The sequence below is a fragment of the Caretta caretta genome, chromosome 7, assembly GCF_965140235.1.
Source record: "Caretta caretta isolate rCarCar2 chromosome 7, rCarCar1.hap1, whole genome shotgun sequence".
Taxonomy (NCBI): domain Eukaryota; kingdom Metazoa; phylum Chordata; order Testudines; family Cheloniidae; genus Caretta; species Caretta caretta.
In genome coordinates this window covers 7,892,336-7,911,482 of record NC_134212.1, presented here as the reverse complement: position 1 = coordinate 7,911,482, position 19,147 = coordinate 7,892,336, and the positions used below count along the sequence as shown (strand labels likewise).

Genomic DNA, 19,147 nt, shown 5'->3' with positions numbered 1-19,147 from the left:
GATGACCTCTCAAGGTCCCTTCCAGTCTTATGAGTCTATGCTCAGATACCAAAGTGACAGGCAACCTTATAAAAACTTGACCAGATGAATCAACTCTTTCCACTCACATGCAGACCTCTCCCTGGTCATCCATGCTTTTGCTACATCCAGACTACTGGCGATGTCAGCATTATGTCATAGACAGCATTTGGTATTTAACCACTAGAGGGCAACGTGCTTACATGCTTGATTAGGACTCACATCCCAGCCGCTGGAGGGCTGTGGCATCCCTGCCCACTAAAGAAGGGCAAGCAGATCTAGGAATCAAGTGCAGTAGCACCCATCTCTTCCACTGTTAGTTAGTATGCTGATGTGAGCAATTTAGGCAAGAGATTACAAGCCCTGAGCTGTCAAGAGCACAAGTACATTGTAATACCAAAAGTGACCCCACTGCAGCTCATACTAATGTAGAAGGTCCCTAGAGCTAGAGACGTTTAAATTAAAATACCTTTTTTATTGTATTTAAACAAAATAGTAATAGCATTATAAATCTCCATAAGTAACTCAACCACCTAACTGACCATTAGCTCTCCTATTGCACAAGCTGAAATCTGTTTTCTGCCACAATGGATGTTAAATGTTGGACGATCAGATCATTCTTGGGTTCTTTAGGATACCAGTAAAGAATCTGTTCTACTTAAAAGATGTTTTTAAGCATCTGTGTCCTGCTATTCCTCACAAAATAAAGTTATGTAAGTAATGCATATTGGCCTTAAAGTTACATTTAGAAATATAACACATTTTCCACCCTAGCCCTTACCTAAAGAATGATCCCCTGTAAAACAAAATTGAAATTTCATCCTTGAATTGATAATACTGGAAAATGTGAATCTTGAAAACAGCACCATGCCGATTTTTTCCAGTTCGTTAATCTATATAATTAGTTTGTTTAATTGTGCAGTACCTGATTAAGCATATCACTTTACAGCATAAAAAGTAGGAATGTCAAGGTCCTTCAAATTAATTAAGGAAAACTATTGTTAATAAGAAATATTAGCTACTCAGAATTCCATTGGTTTTGTGCAGCTCAAATTCCATATATGCTATGATAACCAAGATGGTGTTAAACGATTGCTTTCCAACTGTCAAGCTTCCATTTAAAAAAATTAACCTAATGTTTTGAAAATGCAAAAGAAGTTACAAAACAAATACATGTTAAAATAACCTTAGGGCTATATCCTTGGTAGGAAATTCAGACATAGGTATGAAGCACAGTCCTTAACTTGACCTGTTGGGTCTAGGTAGACCATAAATGTGGTGGGATAAATCCTCAGTTGGTATAGATTGCACAACGGGTGAAATTCCCCACTGTGCAGAAGTCTAGCTCAAGGCCTCTAACACTAAAGGCCAGATTTTTCAAAGTATTTAGGCATCCAACTTGCATTGAGAGTTAGGCACCTAGATACCTTTAAAAATCTGGCCTAAGATCTCCAAAAAAAAAGCATACGTGAGATTTACAGGGTATATAGTTCTTCTAGCTGGCTTTCAGCAATAGCGGTAAATTTCCCCTGCTAAGATAACCCAGTGATCATAGAGACCTGCACAAATGGAAGTAACTGCAGTTTTAACTCCAGATTTTCCAACCTCTCTCAGATGAGTCTGGAAACTTACCGTTAATTTTAATGGACTGTCTTTCACAGGAATCTACAATATGCATTGGCCAAAAGAGTCACTTTTAGGCGAAAAAAAATTGGGTAAGAAGCCAACTATCCATTTAACCAAATCAATTAGAATCTTGTATTATCTGACCATTAATTTACAAGCGACACAAATTAATTTAATATAACCCCATTCTGTTCCTGCTAATTAGGATCCAAGTTTCAAACTTACTGACTGGACGTTCTAATTACTTTAGTCTTTTTGCTAATTTTATTCTGAAATATTTATATCCATTTTCTTCTCATTTGTTCTCACAGCAAGAGGGATCCCAGACCTTAAATTGATCCCAGCAGGTGGCATTTTGTTCCAAATAAATTAGAGAGGCTGTATCATGGTGGCCTAGAAGAGGAAGTCTGAGATGAAGAGAAGTAATTTGGGTATGATGGAAACCATCCTTTCACCCATTATTCTGAGAATCTGTCCATAAAATGATTTTATCAGGAGCCTTGCTCAATAACTACTGTTCTCTGTTACATATCAGTAAGGGTATGTATGTCTGTACTGTAATCACACCCTGTGATTGCAGCTGAAGACAATACACCCAAACTAGCTTTACTGTCACTAGCTCAGGTCCTGGCAGCATGTGTTTCAGCACAGGCTAGCCGGCGACTAATTACTCAGGGCTCCAGATGGGTTTGTACAGCCAGGGCTGCAGCTCGTACTGCCGTGGCTTTGTTGTTCCAGGACCCGAGCTAGCAAGATTAAAGCTAGCTGCAGTGGGTCATCTCAAGCTGCAATCGCACCCTGTGATTAGAGCCTAGACATAACCTAATGGGCTAAATTTCAATGGCCTCATAGGAGGTGTGATTTTCCATAGAGCACAGGGCCAGATTTTTCAAGCGCCCAGCACCCACAATCAGAGCTAGATTTTCAAAAAAGGCTCAACACACAGCTGCGGTCTTCTGACATCTCCTTAGTGTCTGATTCAACGCCCATTAAAATCAGTGTCTTTCCACTGATTTCCATGAGCTTTGGATCAGGCCCTTAGGCCAAAACCCTCTTCTTGAAATCAATAGGAGTTAGAATCATAGAATCATAGAATATCAGGGTTGGAAGGGACCCCTGAAGGTCATCTAGTCCAACCCCCTGCTCGAAGCAGGACCAATTCCCAGTTAAATCATCCCAGCCAGGGCTTTGTCAAGCCTGACCTTAAAAACCTCTAAGGAAGGAGATTCTACCACCTCCCTAGGTAACGCATTCCAGTGTTTCACCACCCTCTTAGTGAAAAAGTTTTTCCTAATATCCAATCTAAACCTCCCCCACTGCAACTTGAGACCATTACTCCTCGTTCTGTCATCTGCTACCATTGAGAACAGTCTAGAGCCATCCTCTTTGGAACCCCCTTTCAGGTAGTTGAAAGCAGCTATCAAATCCCCCCTCATTCTTCTCTTCTGCAGGCTAAACAATCCCAGCTCCCTCAGCCTCTCCTCATAAGTCATGTGTTCTAGACCCCTAATCATTTTTGTTGCCCTTCGCTGGACTCTCTCCAATTTATCCACATCCTTCTTGTAGTGTGGGGCCCAAAACTGGACACAGTACTCCAGATGAGGCCTCACCAATGTCGAATAGAGGGGAACGATCACGTCCCTCGATCTGCTCGCTATGCCCCTACTTATACATCCCAAAATGCCATTGGCCTTCTTGGCAACAAGGGCACACTGCTGACTCATATCCAGCTTCTCGTCCACTGTCACCCCTAGGTCCTTTTCCGCAGAACTGCTGCCTAGCCATTCGGTCCCTAGTCTGTAGCTGTGCATTGGATTCTTCCATCCTAAGTGCAGGACCCTGCACTTATCCTTATTGAACCTCATCAGATTTCTTTTGGCCCAATCCTCCAATTTGTCTAGGTCCTTCTGTATCCTATCCCTCCCCTCCAGTGTTAGGTTAGGCACCTAAGTACCCCAGGCCCTTAGTCTTTACTCAAGCAAAACTCCCATTGAAGTCAACAAGAACAAGGGTTGGATCCTGAAAGGGGAAAGAGCTCTCTCAATGCCAGGAATAATAATAATTAATAAACCAATATCTGCATTTCTATGGAGGTCTTGCCTCAAAGTGCAGTGTAAATAAGGGTTGGCCATAAAATTTCCACAAAAACAACATTTTGACAAAAAAACCCAGAAACAAACATTTTTGACAATGTTTGTGAATTGTTTCTTTCTCTGCCAGCATTAACCAGTGCTCATGACCACCCCATGACTTCAGTAGCAGAGATACTGGGATGACATCACACAATCTGAAAGGCTGCAGCCTCTGGGGTGGAACACGGCAGCCGTTAAACAATACACAGCACCACTACAAAACTGTTTTGGAAAGGAAGTGAAGATTAAAACCCTGCCCTACTGAAACTGTAAAGGCAATTAGAGTTAGACAGAATTTATGTATCTGAACTGGCCAGAACAAAAGAGCAACCGCCACTCATCTTATTATAAGTGCTTGGGGATATTTAATGACCACTGGTGGTCAGGTATTTGGTTTTATGTCTCATTCAAAAGATAAGGTGGACGAGGTAATATGGTCTCTCTAATATCCTGGGGGACACACGGCTACAACAACACTGCATACATCATTCAAAAGATGGCAGCTCCCTTGCATCAGGCAGGGTACCACTTCCCTGACTCAATGATTACATGAATTTGCATCTGACCTACATATAAATCAAGGGTAGCCAAACTGGCTCATGAGCCGCATGCAGCTCTTTTACAGTTAAATTATGGCTCTCAGAGCCCCCTCCCCACCCCTCATTCTCTGCCTACCAGATTGTTTGGGGCAGCTCAGGGCTTCTGCCCTGTGGTGCGGTGGTGGGACTAGGAGCTTCTGCCCAGCAGGGAGGGGGGTCTTGGGGCTTCAGCCCCATAGGAGGCACCTTCCGGGGCTCGGGACTTGGAGCAGGGCTGAAGTCTCGTGCCCCAGCAGGTGCACCCCACAGGGCTGAAGCCTCGAGACTCCTGACCCTGCACAGCAGAAGCCCCCAGCCCCATCACCTTGCTGCAGGACAGAAGCCCCAAGCCCTGGCAGGTGCACTCCGGCTCTCGAACTTCTGAAGATTGTCGTATGCAGCTCGGAGGGTAAGTAAGGATTGACCACACCTAATATGAATAGAAAAAAGACAGACCTCAACTGAGAGAGCAACTGAGAATGGTGTGTCTATCTAGACAGTATGAACTGATACATTTATGTTTCTAACCTCTACCTCTGAAGAGACGCTATTAACATGCCAAAGGCAAGGGCCGCTAGCAGAGATCTTTTGCTGGTGGGTTTCTCATTTTAACTCTGTCCCTTGGAAGTACACAGGGCATGCTTTTCCCCGTCGAAGTGTGTCTCCTTTCAGACTAAGCAGTGAAGTGTAGTTCACTGTAAATTGCAGTATATGTATCTCTCAGGTAATTACTTTTCCACAGTCATGTGATCAGTAGGCTGACTTTATACTTATCCTTAAATGCTCCCATGTCAGATCTGAACAAACTAGTTGAAAAAAATTTTCAAATATAACTAGGAGCATCAAGCTAATTAAGAGCACTGAAAGCATTTTCTTCTCTCCTGAGAGGATTCTCATTCGCTCCTGAGCACACTAGCAGCAGACCCAGGAAATTATAGGTGTGTCTAAGGCCTTGTGCACTTGGGGGAGTTTTACCAGTTATACCAGTACAGTTATACAACAAATAAGTAGGGGGTGTGTGTTCTGCGCTTGCACTATCAGATAACACCACGCCCTGATTTTTGTTGGCTTGATGGATCTTGTAAGGCAACTTGCAACTGTGTCATTTTGTCTTATCAGCACAGGGATGTAAACCTCTTCAAAGAGACTCAATTCCTGTGGTAAATTCTTTGGGGCCTAGTGGGATTTTTAAAACCATGTAGGCCCATTGGGAGTTAGGCACTTTGCACACTAGTTACTTAGCAACATCTTTAGGTGCAAATATCTGGACCTGAAGCTTCCTGGGTGTTTGTACAGCACCTAGAACAACAAGGACATGATTCTGATTGGGGCCTTTGTGTGTTAACCCAATACAAATAATAAATAATTATAGTTTGAAGGAGACGCTACTCCTAGGGGCAACTTATTCCATAATTGTCCATTATGGGGAAGAGTCTAGTACCTTCCTGTGCAGCAGCTGGTACAGGGCACTGTCAGGGACAGGATACCAGATGAGACAGTCCTCTGGTCTGATCCACTGTGGCAATTTACTGTAGCTCAGCATTTATCCCAAGGCATACAATGTTCCATATTGGTGCACTTCTATTCCCGGTTGATAGTGTGAAATGCTTATATAGTCTATCACAAAGGATTTGTGTTTTACATTAACTGATTTCTTAAAGGGCATTTGTCTGTAAGGGAATGCAGCAATCCAGTGCTCGGCAATGGCTTATAGCTGGATCCATTGCCCCTTTGACTAGCACATGAGGTTAAGAATTGCAGGTTATTTTTATTTCTGGACTCTCCTTCCAAGAAGCTGTGTGAATTGTTGCTCACTCAGTGACAACAGGGTGTCACCTAAATGTGGTGGCACAATCAGAACCGCGTAAGAAATAAAAATAACCAAGCTACTTAGGTGCATGAAGTAACATTTCACAACCAGATTTAATGAGACAGTCTGTGTGCAGGGGAGCATGGTCATAAGTTTTCTGTCCCAATTAATGTTTTTCCCCATTGCCAGTAAACTGTGTTATTAATCTTACAAGTTTAGCCCCTGGAGTTCATTATCAGACGTCAGGGCTATCTGGTGCAGCCACAGTGGCAGGGAGTATATTAATTCCACATCTCAGATGCTGTAAAGTCAGTACTTTAGCGTAACGCGTCATGCTTTCAAACAGATGTTTTCGTTGCCCTGGAGGCAGCATTATAAACATCTATTCTAAAATGATCAAATGGATGCTGAAAATTAGGCACCTAGAGAAGACTAGTTATGAATTTCAGAGTCTAATTTTAGGCATTCACGCTAGAAGATGCTGTTTGCCCTAGTGCAGAGCCAGCCTTAACCTAACTGGGAACCGCCGGGTTTGGCTCACTCTGAGGGTTTTAACAGAAACAAGCTGTATAAACTGGAGAGGGAAAAGATTTCACCAGCAATCAGTGGATTATTTTTGCTGTATGGAGGGCGGAGGGGAGATGAGAGGAGGAGGGTTCAGAAAACACAGAGGATGCCTGTAGCTGGACTTGGTTGCTTCCTCCCTGCCACACTTCTTCCCAGAGGCAGTTGGAGAACTCAGCCAGGGCTGTTTCTCTGAAGCTCTTCCCAGTGGCTAAAGTGAAATGTAACAGGAACAAGGGGAAGCGCTCACGGTACCAACCCAGGAGGGGGAACTATAGGGAAGCAATTCATCCAAGCCAGGGAAATGAGGGGGAGCCCCTCTCGGCAAACCTTTCCTATAATCCTGGACTCTTTCTGCCTCCCAGGATTCTTGCTCTAGCACACAAAACCTGACTTCTTCCTCCTGGTGAACTCTGCCCACTGGTGCTCTGAGCTGTGATGTACCGACCCAGCTAAACGTGGATACTGTTGTCCCCACACACAGACGGGCAGACGGAGGGCTGTACCCAACTCTCATTGAAGTCAACAGCAAAATCCCTGCTGACTTTAGCCATGCAGAACTGGGCCAACCGTTGAACTCCAGGAAAGGAAAACTTCTTGGCTTAAAGGGTTATTAGAATTCCACCTTTTCAATGAAAAAAAGGGACTAAATTTTAGGAAATTTTTAAAGGAAAAATTTCTTGCTTTCCAACCAACTCTAGTTTTTATTGTTTTTATATAAATATAAATCTCCCCTTTCCCCACCAAAATGAGTATCAACAAAACCTGAACTCTCGTAGATCCACTATTTGTGTACAAATCGCCATCTTCAGAAAGAGAAAAATATTAACAGATAGGGCTATCTGATCATGCAAGGTGCCGCGTGATCCACTGACTTCAGCAGGAGTTGAGGGGCACTAATAACCATCTCCATTATTGTCCTGAAGGAGAGCACTCATCTGCAAAGAGCCTGCCACACTTTAGACTCACACAAAGTAAGCTGAAAACACAGTTATGAAGAAGTGTAGGCCTGGTCATGCAAACATTTAAGCGTGTGTAACTTTATTTGGGTGAGTAGCCCTGGTTGTGAGACTACTCAGATGCGTAAAGTTATGCACATGCTTAAGTATCCGCAGGAGGACAGGGGTTTGCCTTAGAAAAGAAATCTCAAGAGAAGGGGCAAAAGGAAAGCTTTTTTGTTACCTGAAATGACTCCAACGCAGATGTAAAGCTGTAAAATGCTAGTGCAGAACGCCGCCGAAATCATCCCAATTCCACACAGCAGGCCTCCAAATATAACCACGGGTCGGCTGCCAAAACGATTCACTAAAATACTGCTAATAGGACCTGAACAAAACAGGCAGAAGAAGAATCCAAGTGTTAAATAGCTTCCAAACACCCTGCCTTTTGAAAATAAGGTGGTTAAAGCTCACTGTAGTTTCATTAATACTTAAGCTGTTGGTAACAGCTGCTTGAATTTGCTCATGCTAAGAAGTGAAGAAGAATGCAAGATGATTTGTATGGTGGTGGCATGTAGAGTCCCCAACCAAGACAGCGCAAGACACTCTAGATACACATAAAATGTGCAGGGCTGGGACAGAGAGGACGGTGATCAATTGTTCTCTATAGCCACTGAAGGTAGGACAAGAAGTCATGGGCTTAGTTTGCAGCACAGGAGATTTTGGTTAGATATTAGGGGAAAACTTTCTAACTGTAAGGGTGCGGAAGCTCTGGAACAGGCTCCCAAGGGAGGGTGTGGACTCTGTCCTGGGAGGTTTTTAAGAACAGGTTGGACAAACCCCCATCAGGGATGGTCTCGGTTTACTAGGTCCTGCATCAGTGCAGTGGGCTGCATTTGATGACCTCTCGAGGTCCCGTCCAGCCCGACATTTCTATGAGTCTATGATAATAACAGACAGTCCCTGCACCAAGGAGATTACAATAGAAACAAAGAGTGGGAGGGGAAATAGAGCCACAGATTGGTTGTCCATGGTCAGACAGCAGGTTGGGGGCAGAGCTGGGAACAGAATCCAGGTTTCCTGGGTTCCAGATCAAGCATTGCCCCACACTGCCTATCTAGCATTTATGGTCCCGTGATCCCAACTGTCAGTGTCAATGGGATTAGGAAATAAAGGGCTATCAAGAACATTGGTCCATTTGGGCAAAGCAAGTTCCGCGCTGCCCCCATAAGACCTTCATGTGTCTTTTACTCAGAGCCCGTCTAGACACCAAAGTGGTACCATGTTAGTTAAACCAGTGTAGTTAAAGCAGTACCGCTCCACTAGTGTGGATGCAGTTATACTGGTATAAGATGCGTTTGATGGCACAGCTATTCCCACACAGGAAGGGGAATAAGCTATAGTGATATGCTTGTACATTTACACCAGTATAACTGCATTCACACAAGGGGCTGTATAGGTATAACTATGGTTACAAAAGCGCATGTGCGCCCACACACACACAAAATATGATAGACTGGTACAAAACCTGTGTGTAGACCAGCCCTGCTGCCTGACACAATCTGCACTAATGACAGTTGTAAAAGCAGCAAATAGCTAGATGGAGGGTCTGTGTTTCTGTTTAATAAGGGGCCAAAGGATCAACACTGTAGAGCAGATCTTGGTTTTGTAGCCCCCCTCCATGCCCCTATTCCTGTGACAAAGCTGGCAGCCCTCAATGGCCATGCACACTCAGATCCACAAGTCTGGTTAGAAAATGCAAACAGTGAGGGAGCCTATGGAATTTCTTTATACAACCGTTGATCAGTTCCTAAATATTCCTATGTTATTTCTTTCCAAAGCACTTTTCATCCTTGTGGGTAAAAAGGAAAAATAGCCTAATACATGCCTGATTCCCATCCCAAACAAGTCTCAGCACCTTTGTTAAATTCACACCATAAACCATACCCATTTATCTTCTTTCTAGCTAGATGCATGTCTAAGATTTCCAAAGGGGCCTGCACCTCTATTTGAACATTTTTAGGGGGGTCTGCAAATGAAAAAAGGTTGAAAACTGCTGTCTTAGATACAAGTAACCATTTCCAATGTGTTTCTAGTGTTTGTTGGATAAACACTGATTTTTTTTTTTTTTTGGTAATTAGGGTGTTTTACTGGCGTTTACTGATTAAAAGCTAAAATCAGTACCCTGTGTACAATGTACACCTCATATCAATTTTCTTCTTTCCTGGCACTTTTATGGCACTTTTCCTGGTGAGGTTTGCAGCAGCGGCAGCATGGAGAGTAGGGAGGCCCAAACCTCCTTTTCCACCACAACAGGTTCCGGCGCCCCCTGGGGGTTTCCCCCGAGTTCCCAGGCTGGCCGGGGGATATAACCCTCTATCATTAATCTCTGTATGTTACAGTCCCTTTAATTGAATGATGTGTTATATGCATCCACTGACTGTATTATTCAGTTAAAGGAACTTTGTGTAGATAATTAAGGTTTCTAGTTTTATGCCCTAATCCTGCAACAGGATCCCTGTGAACAGCCCTTTGAGCTCCACTGAAATTAATGAGAGGACCTGGGGGTAAGAGAGAGACACTGGATCTAATTCAGCCCCGATGTAAGCAGACACAACTTTTACTGAAGTGCCATTGACTAGGAGCTGTTTTACTTACATCAGTGTGGAATTTGTCCCGATGTGTCACGCAATTCAGTAGAGAAAGTGAGGATCTTTGGCCAGGGCTGAGAAAGGCACCAACCCTCCGAAACTGGTCTGCAGCCAAAGAGGGCATGAGCCTTACATTTTTCAATTTTACAAAATGCTCATTTCTCATTATGCAAACCTAATTATGCAATTGGGAAAAATGTGGCTCCAATTACAGTCTCCTGCAAGCTTACATTAGGGCTTTGTAAAACAGTGGAACATTCCAAAGAGGACTGGGGCACATAAAGACCTTTATAGCTTCTCCTATGCCTTATATCAATCTGTTAACTCTGTCCTCAGTTAGAATAATAACTGAAGTCCTGGGATGGGAAGACAGTATTATGTCAAATGCCCTGGGGTAGATGGTCTTGGGTTAGTGTTTTCACAGCTGCTAAGAAAATGGAGAAAAGGGTGGGTGCCAGTAAACAGCCTTGTTTTACACCTGTTCGGATGACAAAGGCCTCAGAGGTAGAGGCCTCACAGCACTGGATGGAGACAGTCACCTGGACATGGAGGAGTCATACAATGGTGACAAATTTGCTTGGGCAGCCAAACTTTGACATGATTTTAAACACAGCCTCATGGTTGACAGTTGAAGGCTTTGATCAGATTGATGAAGGCCATATACAGCTTCTGGTGGCCTCACACCTCTGGGATCGAAGATGGTAGTACCCTGCTTAAAGATAACAAATCCATCACAGAGCACTGGAAGGAACACGATCAAAAGCTTCTAAATCGAGAAACGACGGTGCCTGATGACACCATCGACTCCATCTCTCAGCACCCAATCTTGGAAACTCTTGCCAACCCACCACCACCAGGGGAGGTCTGCAAAGCAATTAAACAAATGAAGAACAATAAAGCACCAGGTCCTGATGGCATACCAGCTGAAATACTGAAAGTGGGGGGGAGAAACACTGACTAACAAGCTTCACTTGCCGCTCCTCAAAATCCGACGCACTGAAGAAATCCCTGCTGATTTATGTAATGCTGACATTGCCACCATTTTCAAAAAGGGAGACAGGGCCGATTTTGGCAAGTATCGAGGCACTGCTCTCCTCTCCATCAATGGGAAGATTCTTAGTAGAATCTTACTGAATCACCTGTTCCCTCTTGCACAGGAAGTACTTCCAGAGTCCCAGTGGGACTTCAGACCATCATGAGGCACAACCAACATGATTTTCGCAGCCAGGCAGATCCAGAAAAAATGTCTGGTTTCTATACTGTACCTACCAACATACCTGATCACCTTTCAATAGTGTTAAGTGACATGATTAGCATCTTTAATTGTGGTCTTTCCTTCTGTCTGTCTTCTTCTCCCCAAGGGGAAAATTGTGTGTGTGTTTTTTTCAAAATAGCTTATTTCTGTGTGCTGTGCTGTGAGTATTTCTTAGGCCTTATCTACACTTACGGGAGGTTTGACACATGGCGATTGATGCATCAGCGGTCAATTTAGTAGGTCTAGTGAAGACCTGCTAAATCGACTGCCGATTGCTCTCCCATTGATGGGAGAGCATCTCCAATCAACATCGCGTAGTGTGGACTCTGCAGGAAGTAGATCTAAGTACATCAACTTCAGCTACGTTCTTCATGTAGCTGAAGTTGCGTAACTTAGATCGATTCACTCGCCCCGCCCATAGTGTAGACAAGGCCTGAGTGAAGGCAGGTCAAAGTGTACCTTCTACGGGAATACAGGGAGAGGGGTTTCTGGTGATTCCTACATCCTTTGAGAGTTCGTTCCAGCCCCCAAGAAAGCTCTGTCTCCTGTCCAAGCAAAATACGACTTACTATCAAGAGCCTTGTTCTTAATTGTATTTCCATCTATTGATGCATGCCACAAGATTTGATCTTCAATGAATTGCTTTTATAGCAGGCCCATGTGATCTTCAATGACCTGGCTTCATCTTTATGATTAGTGTTATCATTTATACCTGGTGATAACCAGATTAATTTGTGTATTTGTACTGATATATGAGCCGGAATCTCAGTGGTGACGTAGGTCACACAGATAGCACCACTGAGATTCTAGAACGTTGGCATTAATTACCATTTCTTTTTGTAGCAGCCATGGGTGGGATTTCCAAAGGCACCTAAGCAAGTTGAAAATCCCATACAAATTATTTCTGCTTGAATAGTTAGGACCTTGTCCTGCATGCACTGAAGCTGGTCGGAGATCTGCCATCGACTTGAATGGAGCAGGCTTGAGAAAGCCATGAGGGGAGATGGTATTTAACACACTATCATCACTCTCCAGAAACACCCATGCTCCATGGCTAGCACATCTCTGCAGCATATCACACGTCTGTGCTCAGTACAGCACACAACCCCAGCTGATTTTTGCAACTATGAAAAACAGAGATAAATACACCCCCACCCATTCCAATGTCTTTTCATGCACCCACCAGCCCGAATGCACCTCACCAGTCCAATATACCTACATTTCACCCCACCACCTTCCAGATGGGGTTTCTCACATGCTGGCAATCCAAAAAATGTTACATAAGTAAATCTTCCCCTGAAATATTCTGGGGAGCTTGAGAAAACATCAAACAGCTGAATACCATGGAATGGAATTAGAATCAGCTAGCAAAGGAGCCGGGACCCTAGCTACAGAAAAAGGAAACATGATTATTGCTTCGCTTGAGGCTACAGCAAAAATTAAATCTGTGACAACATCTCTGGGAACTGCTGGAGTTGAAAGGCAGGACCTGTCATTTACAAGCTATTTAGAGCACATGGATGGAATAAAGATACTGAATATTACCACGCGGAAACCAATTACAACAGCAATGTGCATAGTTCAGATCCCAAGCCCATATTCCTTGCGGATACCTGCGTGGCCAAATGTGCAGGAGCCGTAGGCTTCCTGTCCTGCAGTCTGTGCTAAATCATCCCAATTTCTTGTAAGTAGGAAAGAATGTGGGGTTAAAATGAGCCTCTGTGATTTTTGCCTCTTAATTAATAGAACTAGGGGAGGACAGGGCATGAGAAACAGCTGGCATATCTCTACCATACACTCATAAAGCTGCCACTTACTTGCCTTGACCTTGCAGAAGAAACAATGCAAGCTCTGACAGATCCTCTGAAAAGTCTCAGAAATGAGGAAAAAGCCTTTGAGGTCTATTCAGCAGCTGTCGAGTGTGTCACCAATAAAGTGCACAGCTTTCAAAACACCTGAGATCCATCATTTTTAGCCCAGTGCCTCACAAAGAAAGGGTGATCACCTGGTATCTTCTAATGAGGAAATAGAAGATAAAGCTGAATAAGCCTCTTATTAGACCAAAATATATTATATTTGGTAGATTGCTTGACATGGGGAATAGACATCAAGATTTTTGCAATGGATATTTTGCTGATAAAAATGGATGAACATTTCCCCCCCACCCCAGCTTAATGAGTGAAGCAGACAATTACATGACCCAGGAAAACGCTTCCTTCTCGATGAACTTTCAGTCTCCGTGAATTTCATTAATCCTCTGTCAAAAGAAGTGAGCCAGCAGAGGACATTCAGAGATGGGCCTCTTTCCCCTCTCTCTTCTGTGGAATTACCCCAGTATTACTCCATTATATTCAGCGGGGCTTCTCCTGATTTGTCCCCATGTAAGTGAGAGAGGAATTGAATCTGGACATGGCACAGTATCCCCTATGTTAAACCATTCAGAGCATTCATTATTGTAGCTCCAACATGTAGTGGTCAGAGTATTTAGTGCTGCTGGAGGATACTGGAAAGCTATCCAAGAGCCACCACTTGGGTCTGTTCTTTACTGGTTCCTTCCTGTGAAACAAAGGAGAAAAGGATCCAGTGGAGGTGATTAAGAGATTTCCAAGATTTGCAATGTGAAGGCTCAGAAACGGAGATATGCATTAACTGTTTTCCATTCCAGAATCCTGCAATGATGGGGAGGGGTGTGCACCAGCAAGATGTCCTGTCCTTCAGAAAACCTTATGGACTGGGGAACAGCGGTCTATACTAAGCATTCCCTAAAGAACTATGGGAATAATGTCCACCCATCACTCCTGGAAGACTGATAGAATGTAAAGCACTGTAGTTAGCCCATATAAATCATACCAGTTTAATGCCTGGCCTGCTTAAAAGATCTATTTTCTCATACCTGTGTCAGGTTTCCATTCATCGCTTGCTTGTACATAAAAGGCTGTGTCAAAGAATCAGATTTTGGTGGCAGCAAAATACAGTAACTTGCCTACGGGAGATAAACGCAGGCACCTTCTCATTTGTTATGTTGTCCAATTACTTTTCACCTTGAGCTTTGAGTTTTCAAAAATGAAAGTGACTCTTTAAAAGGAGTTGTAAAAATCCACATAAAAGATCTAAATGACCTGGAAGCCCAAAATCCAGGCTACTACTGAGAAGGAAGGAGACCCAAATTATAGTTGCACTAACAAATACTCCTTTGGTGTTATTCACCATTGTGCAAAGGGCTTACTCAAGATCTGTCCCTTGTCAACACTGGATTAATTAGCATGTATGAATATTTATTGTTAAATAAATGAGCAGAAGAGTGACACGTGGTGGCAGCTCTGACAATTAAGATGACACTGGTGTCAGCCACCATTCACTCTGGATAAGAAAGGTGTTCGTGTGATAAACCTGGATTGAGACAATAAAATAATTTCTTTTAAAAGCTGAAGCAAATGTTATGGGGCTGGTAAATTTTAATGACATTAACACTATCCAGTGTTGTGATGCTAATTTGTGTGCCATACTTCTGAGATATAGAAGGGTGGAGTCTCTCACCTCTTATCAGTCTGCCACTCAATGTAAAAAAAGAGGAAACAGCTTTGAAGAGACAAAGGATCCTAGCTCTGATCTACTGGATTTATGGTTTTACATTTTAATTTCCAGGATACATGTCCTACGTGCATGGGCTCAGATGGCATGTTCAAAAGCTTTGGGCCCAATTTTTTTTTTTTTTAATGTCTAAAGTTAGGCTCCTAAATTCACGTTTAGGCACCACAATAAGTGAACCTCCGTACTTTCCAGAGCACCGAACATGCAGCAGGTTTAACTGACTTCAGCGGGTGCTGCTTAGAAATTCTGAAACATCAGACTGCTCATTAGCATGCTCACATTATTGACATGACAGCCTAACTTTAGACTCCCAGTTTTAGAAAATCTTGGCCTGGCATTTTTGTGAATTCCACTCCCCCCCCCACCCCGATCTTTGCTGAAATTTTGACAGAAATATATCCCCCTCATAATCTATCTCAAGCCAATGTCTAAATGCAGAAAGCTAGTTTGCTAAACCACTGTGACACCTATTTGCTGACCTCAGAAGGCTTTGCTTTACATCCTGCTTGAGTCTACAAGGAAGCTAGTTTTCTTCATACATGTTTATAAGGGTTCTTTGTCTACATCCACAGCACTATATAATCTGGCCTGAATAAGCAGGGCTAGTAGGTCCTGTTCAAGACACACTTAGGGCTAAAATAGTTGTAATATGGCTAGTCACCACGAATTGGGGGGGCATGGATCAGCATTCACGTCAATACCCGTCCCAAGCCTGGGAAGCTAATAATCGAACCAGCAGACCAAATTTGGTGATGAATCCTGCTCACGTGCCACCTGAGGCACATTGCGCATATGCTAAGAAGAACACTGCTAATTGTGTTAGCAAAGCTTTGGGAAAGCCCTAGCAGATCTTTCTTGCCCACATTTGACACCATCTGTCTAATGGCAACCATGTGGCTGCAATTGCATCACCAGGATGAAATTCATACTATACAGATTTAATACAATAAGCTTTAATACACTGGCTTTAAAATTTACTTTTTGAACAGATTGTAATTTACCGCAAAACCTAGCCCATCACTCCAAAGGGTTAACAAAAATCCCTTTGATTTTTTCCTTACTAGCACACAGTATTCTCCTTTTTTAAGTCTGTCACAACTCTGTTACGCCTGTCTGGTGGCCTTGCTAGCTGCACTGAAGGACAAAATGATAAAGCTTTGTGATGACGGAAGACCAAGAACACCAAAATATTTCACCTGAATCCCTGGTGCTATTATTGCTGTGAACTAGAATGGAGTTATTTAAAAAAAAATAAAACATGAAGTGCACAGGTAGTGACCTTGTAGGGCTGGAGTGGTCTGTGATGTTCAGTAGACGTGTACAAATTTACTGACCACCATCAATGACAGAGCCAAAATCATTATTTGCATGGATTCTTAATATAAATCAGCATTATAATGAAGATCCTTTCCTGGGGACTGTACCTCGACTTGGTGGGAAGGCTTATGTACCCCAACGATCCAGAGAGCTATGCTGGTGGGAGTTTTAGTTCCTGGTAGGGCCACCCACGCCGGACAGGCAGGGAGCAAAGGAAAACCAGCCGACTGCTCCTCCACACTTCCCACGACTTAGCCTTGTCATAGTGTCACAGGGTATGTCTACACTGCAAAGTGAGTCTCAGACCCTGGGTCAACTGCCTTGGGCTTGCGCTGGGAATCTAAAAATGGCAGTGTAGCTATTCCTGCTCAGGCCGGAGCCTGGGCACTGAGACTCAACCCCTCCCCGAATTTTACAGCCTGAGCTCCAGCCTAAGACTGAACGTTTACACTGCCATTTTTCGCCCTACAGCACCAGCCCGTGAGCCCAAGTCAGTTGACCCGGGCACTGAGACTCGCTTCCGCTAGTCTTTTTTTGTTGTGTAGACGTATCCATTGAGGTTAAGGCCAGAAAGGATACTATATCATCTAGTCTGACCTCTTGTATATTACAGGCTGCTAAATGTTACCCAGCCATCCCCGTCCCAGGCCCAACAACCAGATTTAGACCAAAGAATTACAGCCCTCAGGAGACTAAACTATTGTCTGCTACAGGCAGAGAGAACAGTTAATACAACAAGGGTTAACAGTAAACAGTACAATACATAGGGATGGCGAAGTCTTGTTCATGCCCTATAAGCCATCTGATGGCACAGGAAGGATTCAGATTATAATGAAGTTATTTAACAGTCAGGGTTCTTGTTCTTACAGCAAGTTAAGGACTTAGTGGCAGACTTTTAAAGTATCTAGGTGTCTAATTCCCAATGAAATCAATGGGAGTTAGTTAGGTGTCTAAATGCCTTTAAAAAAATGGCCTGTACTTCCGCATCCTTACAACACTTACATACATGCGTCTCTTTATTTACGGGAGTAGAGCCATTGAACTCAACGGGTGTAAAGTGAATTATGTGTTTAAGTGCTGGCAGGATTGGGACCTTAGATTCTGGGAATTAAAACATGACCTATAAATGCTAAACGGAATCAAGGTCCAGAAAAAACTACTCAGTACGAAAAGGCAACAGAATTAAAAGTCATGAGAACAATACTGAATAATGATTATTTATAATTATTTCTATTGCTGCGGGACTTAGGAGTCCCAGTCACGGACCAGGACTCCGTTGTGCTAGATGCTGTACAAACACTGAAAAAAAAAGATCATCCCTGATCCAGACACTTTACATCTAAGTAGAACAACAAGGTTTTTTTCAGCAACTGGCATTTGAGGCTTGGAACAGAGGAGACTAAGGGGGGATATGACAGAGATATAAAATCATGGGTGGTGTGAAGAAAGTGAATAAGGAAAAGTTATTTACTTGTTCCCATAATATAAGAACTAGGGGGCCACCAAATGAAATGAATGGGCAGCAGGTTTAAAACAAAAGGAAGTTCTTCTTCACACACTGCACAGTCAACCTGTGGAACTCCTTGCCTGAGGAGGTTGTGGAGGCTAGGACTATAACAGGGTTTAAAAGAGAACTGGATAAATTCATGGAGGTTAAGTCCATTAATGGCTATTAGCCCGGACGGGTAAGGAATGGTGTCCCTAGCCTCTGTTTGTCATAGGGTGGAGCTGGATGGCGGGAGAGAGATCACTTGATCATTACCTGTTAGGTTCACTCCCTCTGGGGCACCTGGCACTGGCCACTGTTTGCAGACAGGACACTGGGCTGGATGGACCTTTGGTCTGACCCAGTATGGCCATTCTTATGTTCTTATTTCTGCAGCTACCCTCTCATCATTCCAGTCCCTCCCTAGACATCACATCTTCAGAGATGGCCACAAGAAACGAGGCGATAATTAGTTATTTTTACATATACAATACAAAAAAATCTTTGTCATTGAACCAGCACTATGAAATTGAACACATCTCTATCGTGAGTCACCAGGTGATGGTATTCTGTAAATACTGACTTTCCTTCTCTCCTCCACTCCCCACTCCATTCTGTTGTTACCCTCAACTTGATACTAAATGGCTAAACCTAGCGCTTGATTCTCCATCACGTCCCTCTTTTGCCAGAATTTACAACTGCCCAAAGTGAGTGCAAATTATTAGTAGTTATTAAGGTAGCACCAAGAGACTCCCCAACTCACTGTGCTAAACTTCTGGTGAGACAGTCCCCGCAAACACACAGACATGGCAGTCAGAGGGCACAAGGGAAACAGAGGCACAAAGTGCAGAACAGTGGCAGGGCCAGGAACAGAAGCCAGGTGCAGGACTGTGGAGAATCAATCCCATTGACTATAAACTGCTCAGCGCAAAGGCCATGCACTTCTTTTTGTTTTTGTAGAGCGCCGGGCCTGGCTTAATCATAATTAGGTTTGGCAGAATTTGATTTTTATTTGTTTATAACAGAGAATATCAATGTTTATTGTTAAGCATTTTTCCAATTTTTATCGATTTCAAGTTTCATGGTTGAGCAAAATTATGGATTTTAAGCATTTTTTTAAATTGTTATCAATTTAAACGTTCACACTTGTAGCAAATTATGGGTGAAACAGTAACTATTTA

General features: G+C 43.2%; 1 protein-coding gene across 5 annotated transcripts in view; it reads right to left on the bottom strand.

Annotated features, from left to right (window-relative positions):
- The window catches only part of LOC125640305 (monocarboxylate transporter 2), a 63,185-nt gene that overhangs the window by 10,103 nt on the left and 33,935 nt on the right, over positions 1 to 19,147 (bottom strand). For all 5 annotated transcript variants that reach the window (XM_048858750.2, XM_048858748.2, XM_048858749.2 and 2 more), the window contains one exon: positions 7,911 to 8,054. In XM_048858750.2, the coding sequence (XP_048714707.2) occupies positions 7,911 to 7,974 (64 nt within the window). In that variant the 5' untranslated portion in view covers positions 7,975 to 8,054. The remainder of the gene's footprint in view (positions 1 to 7,910; positions 8,055 to 19,147) is intronic.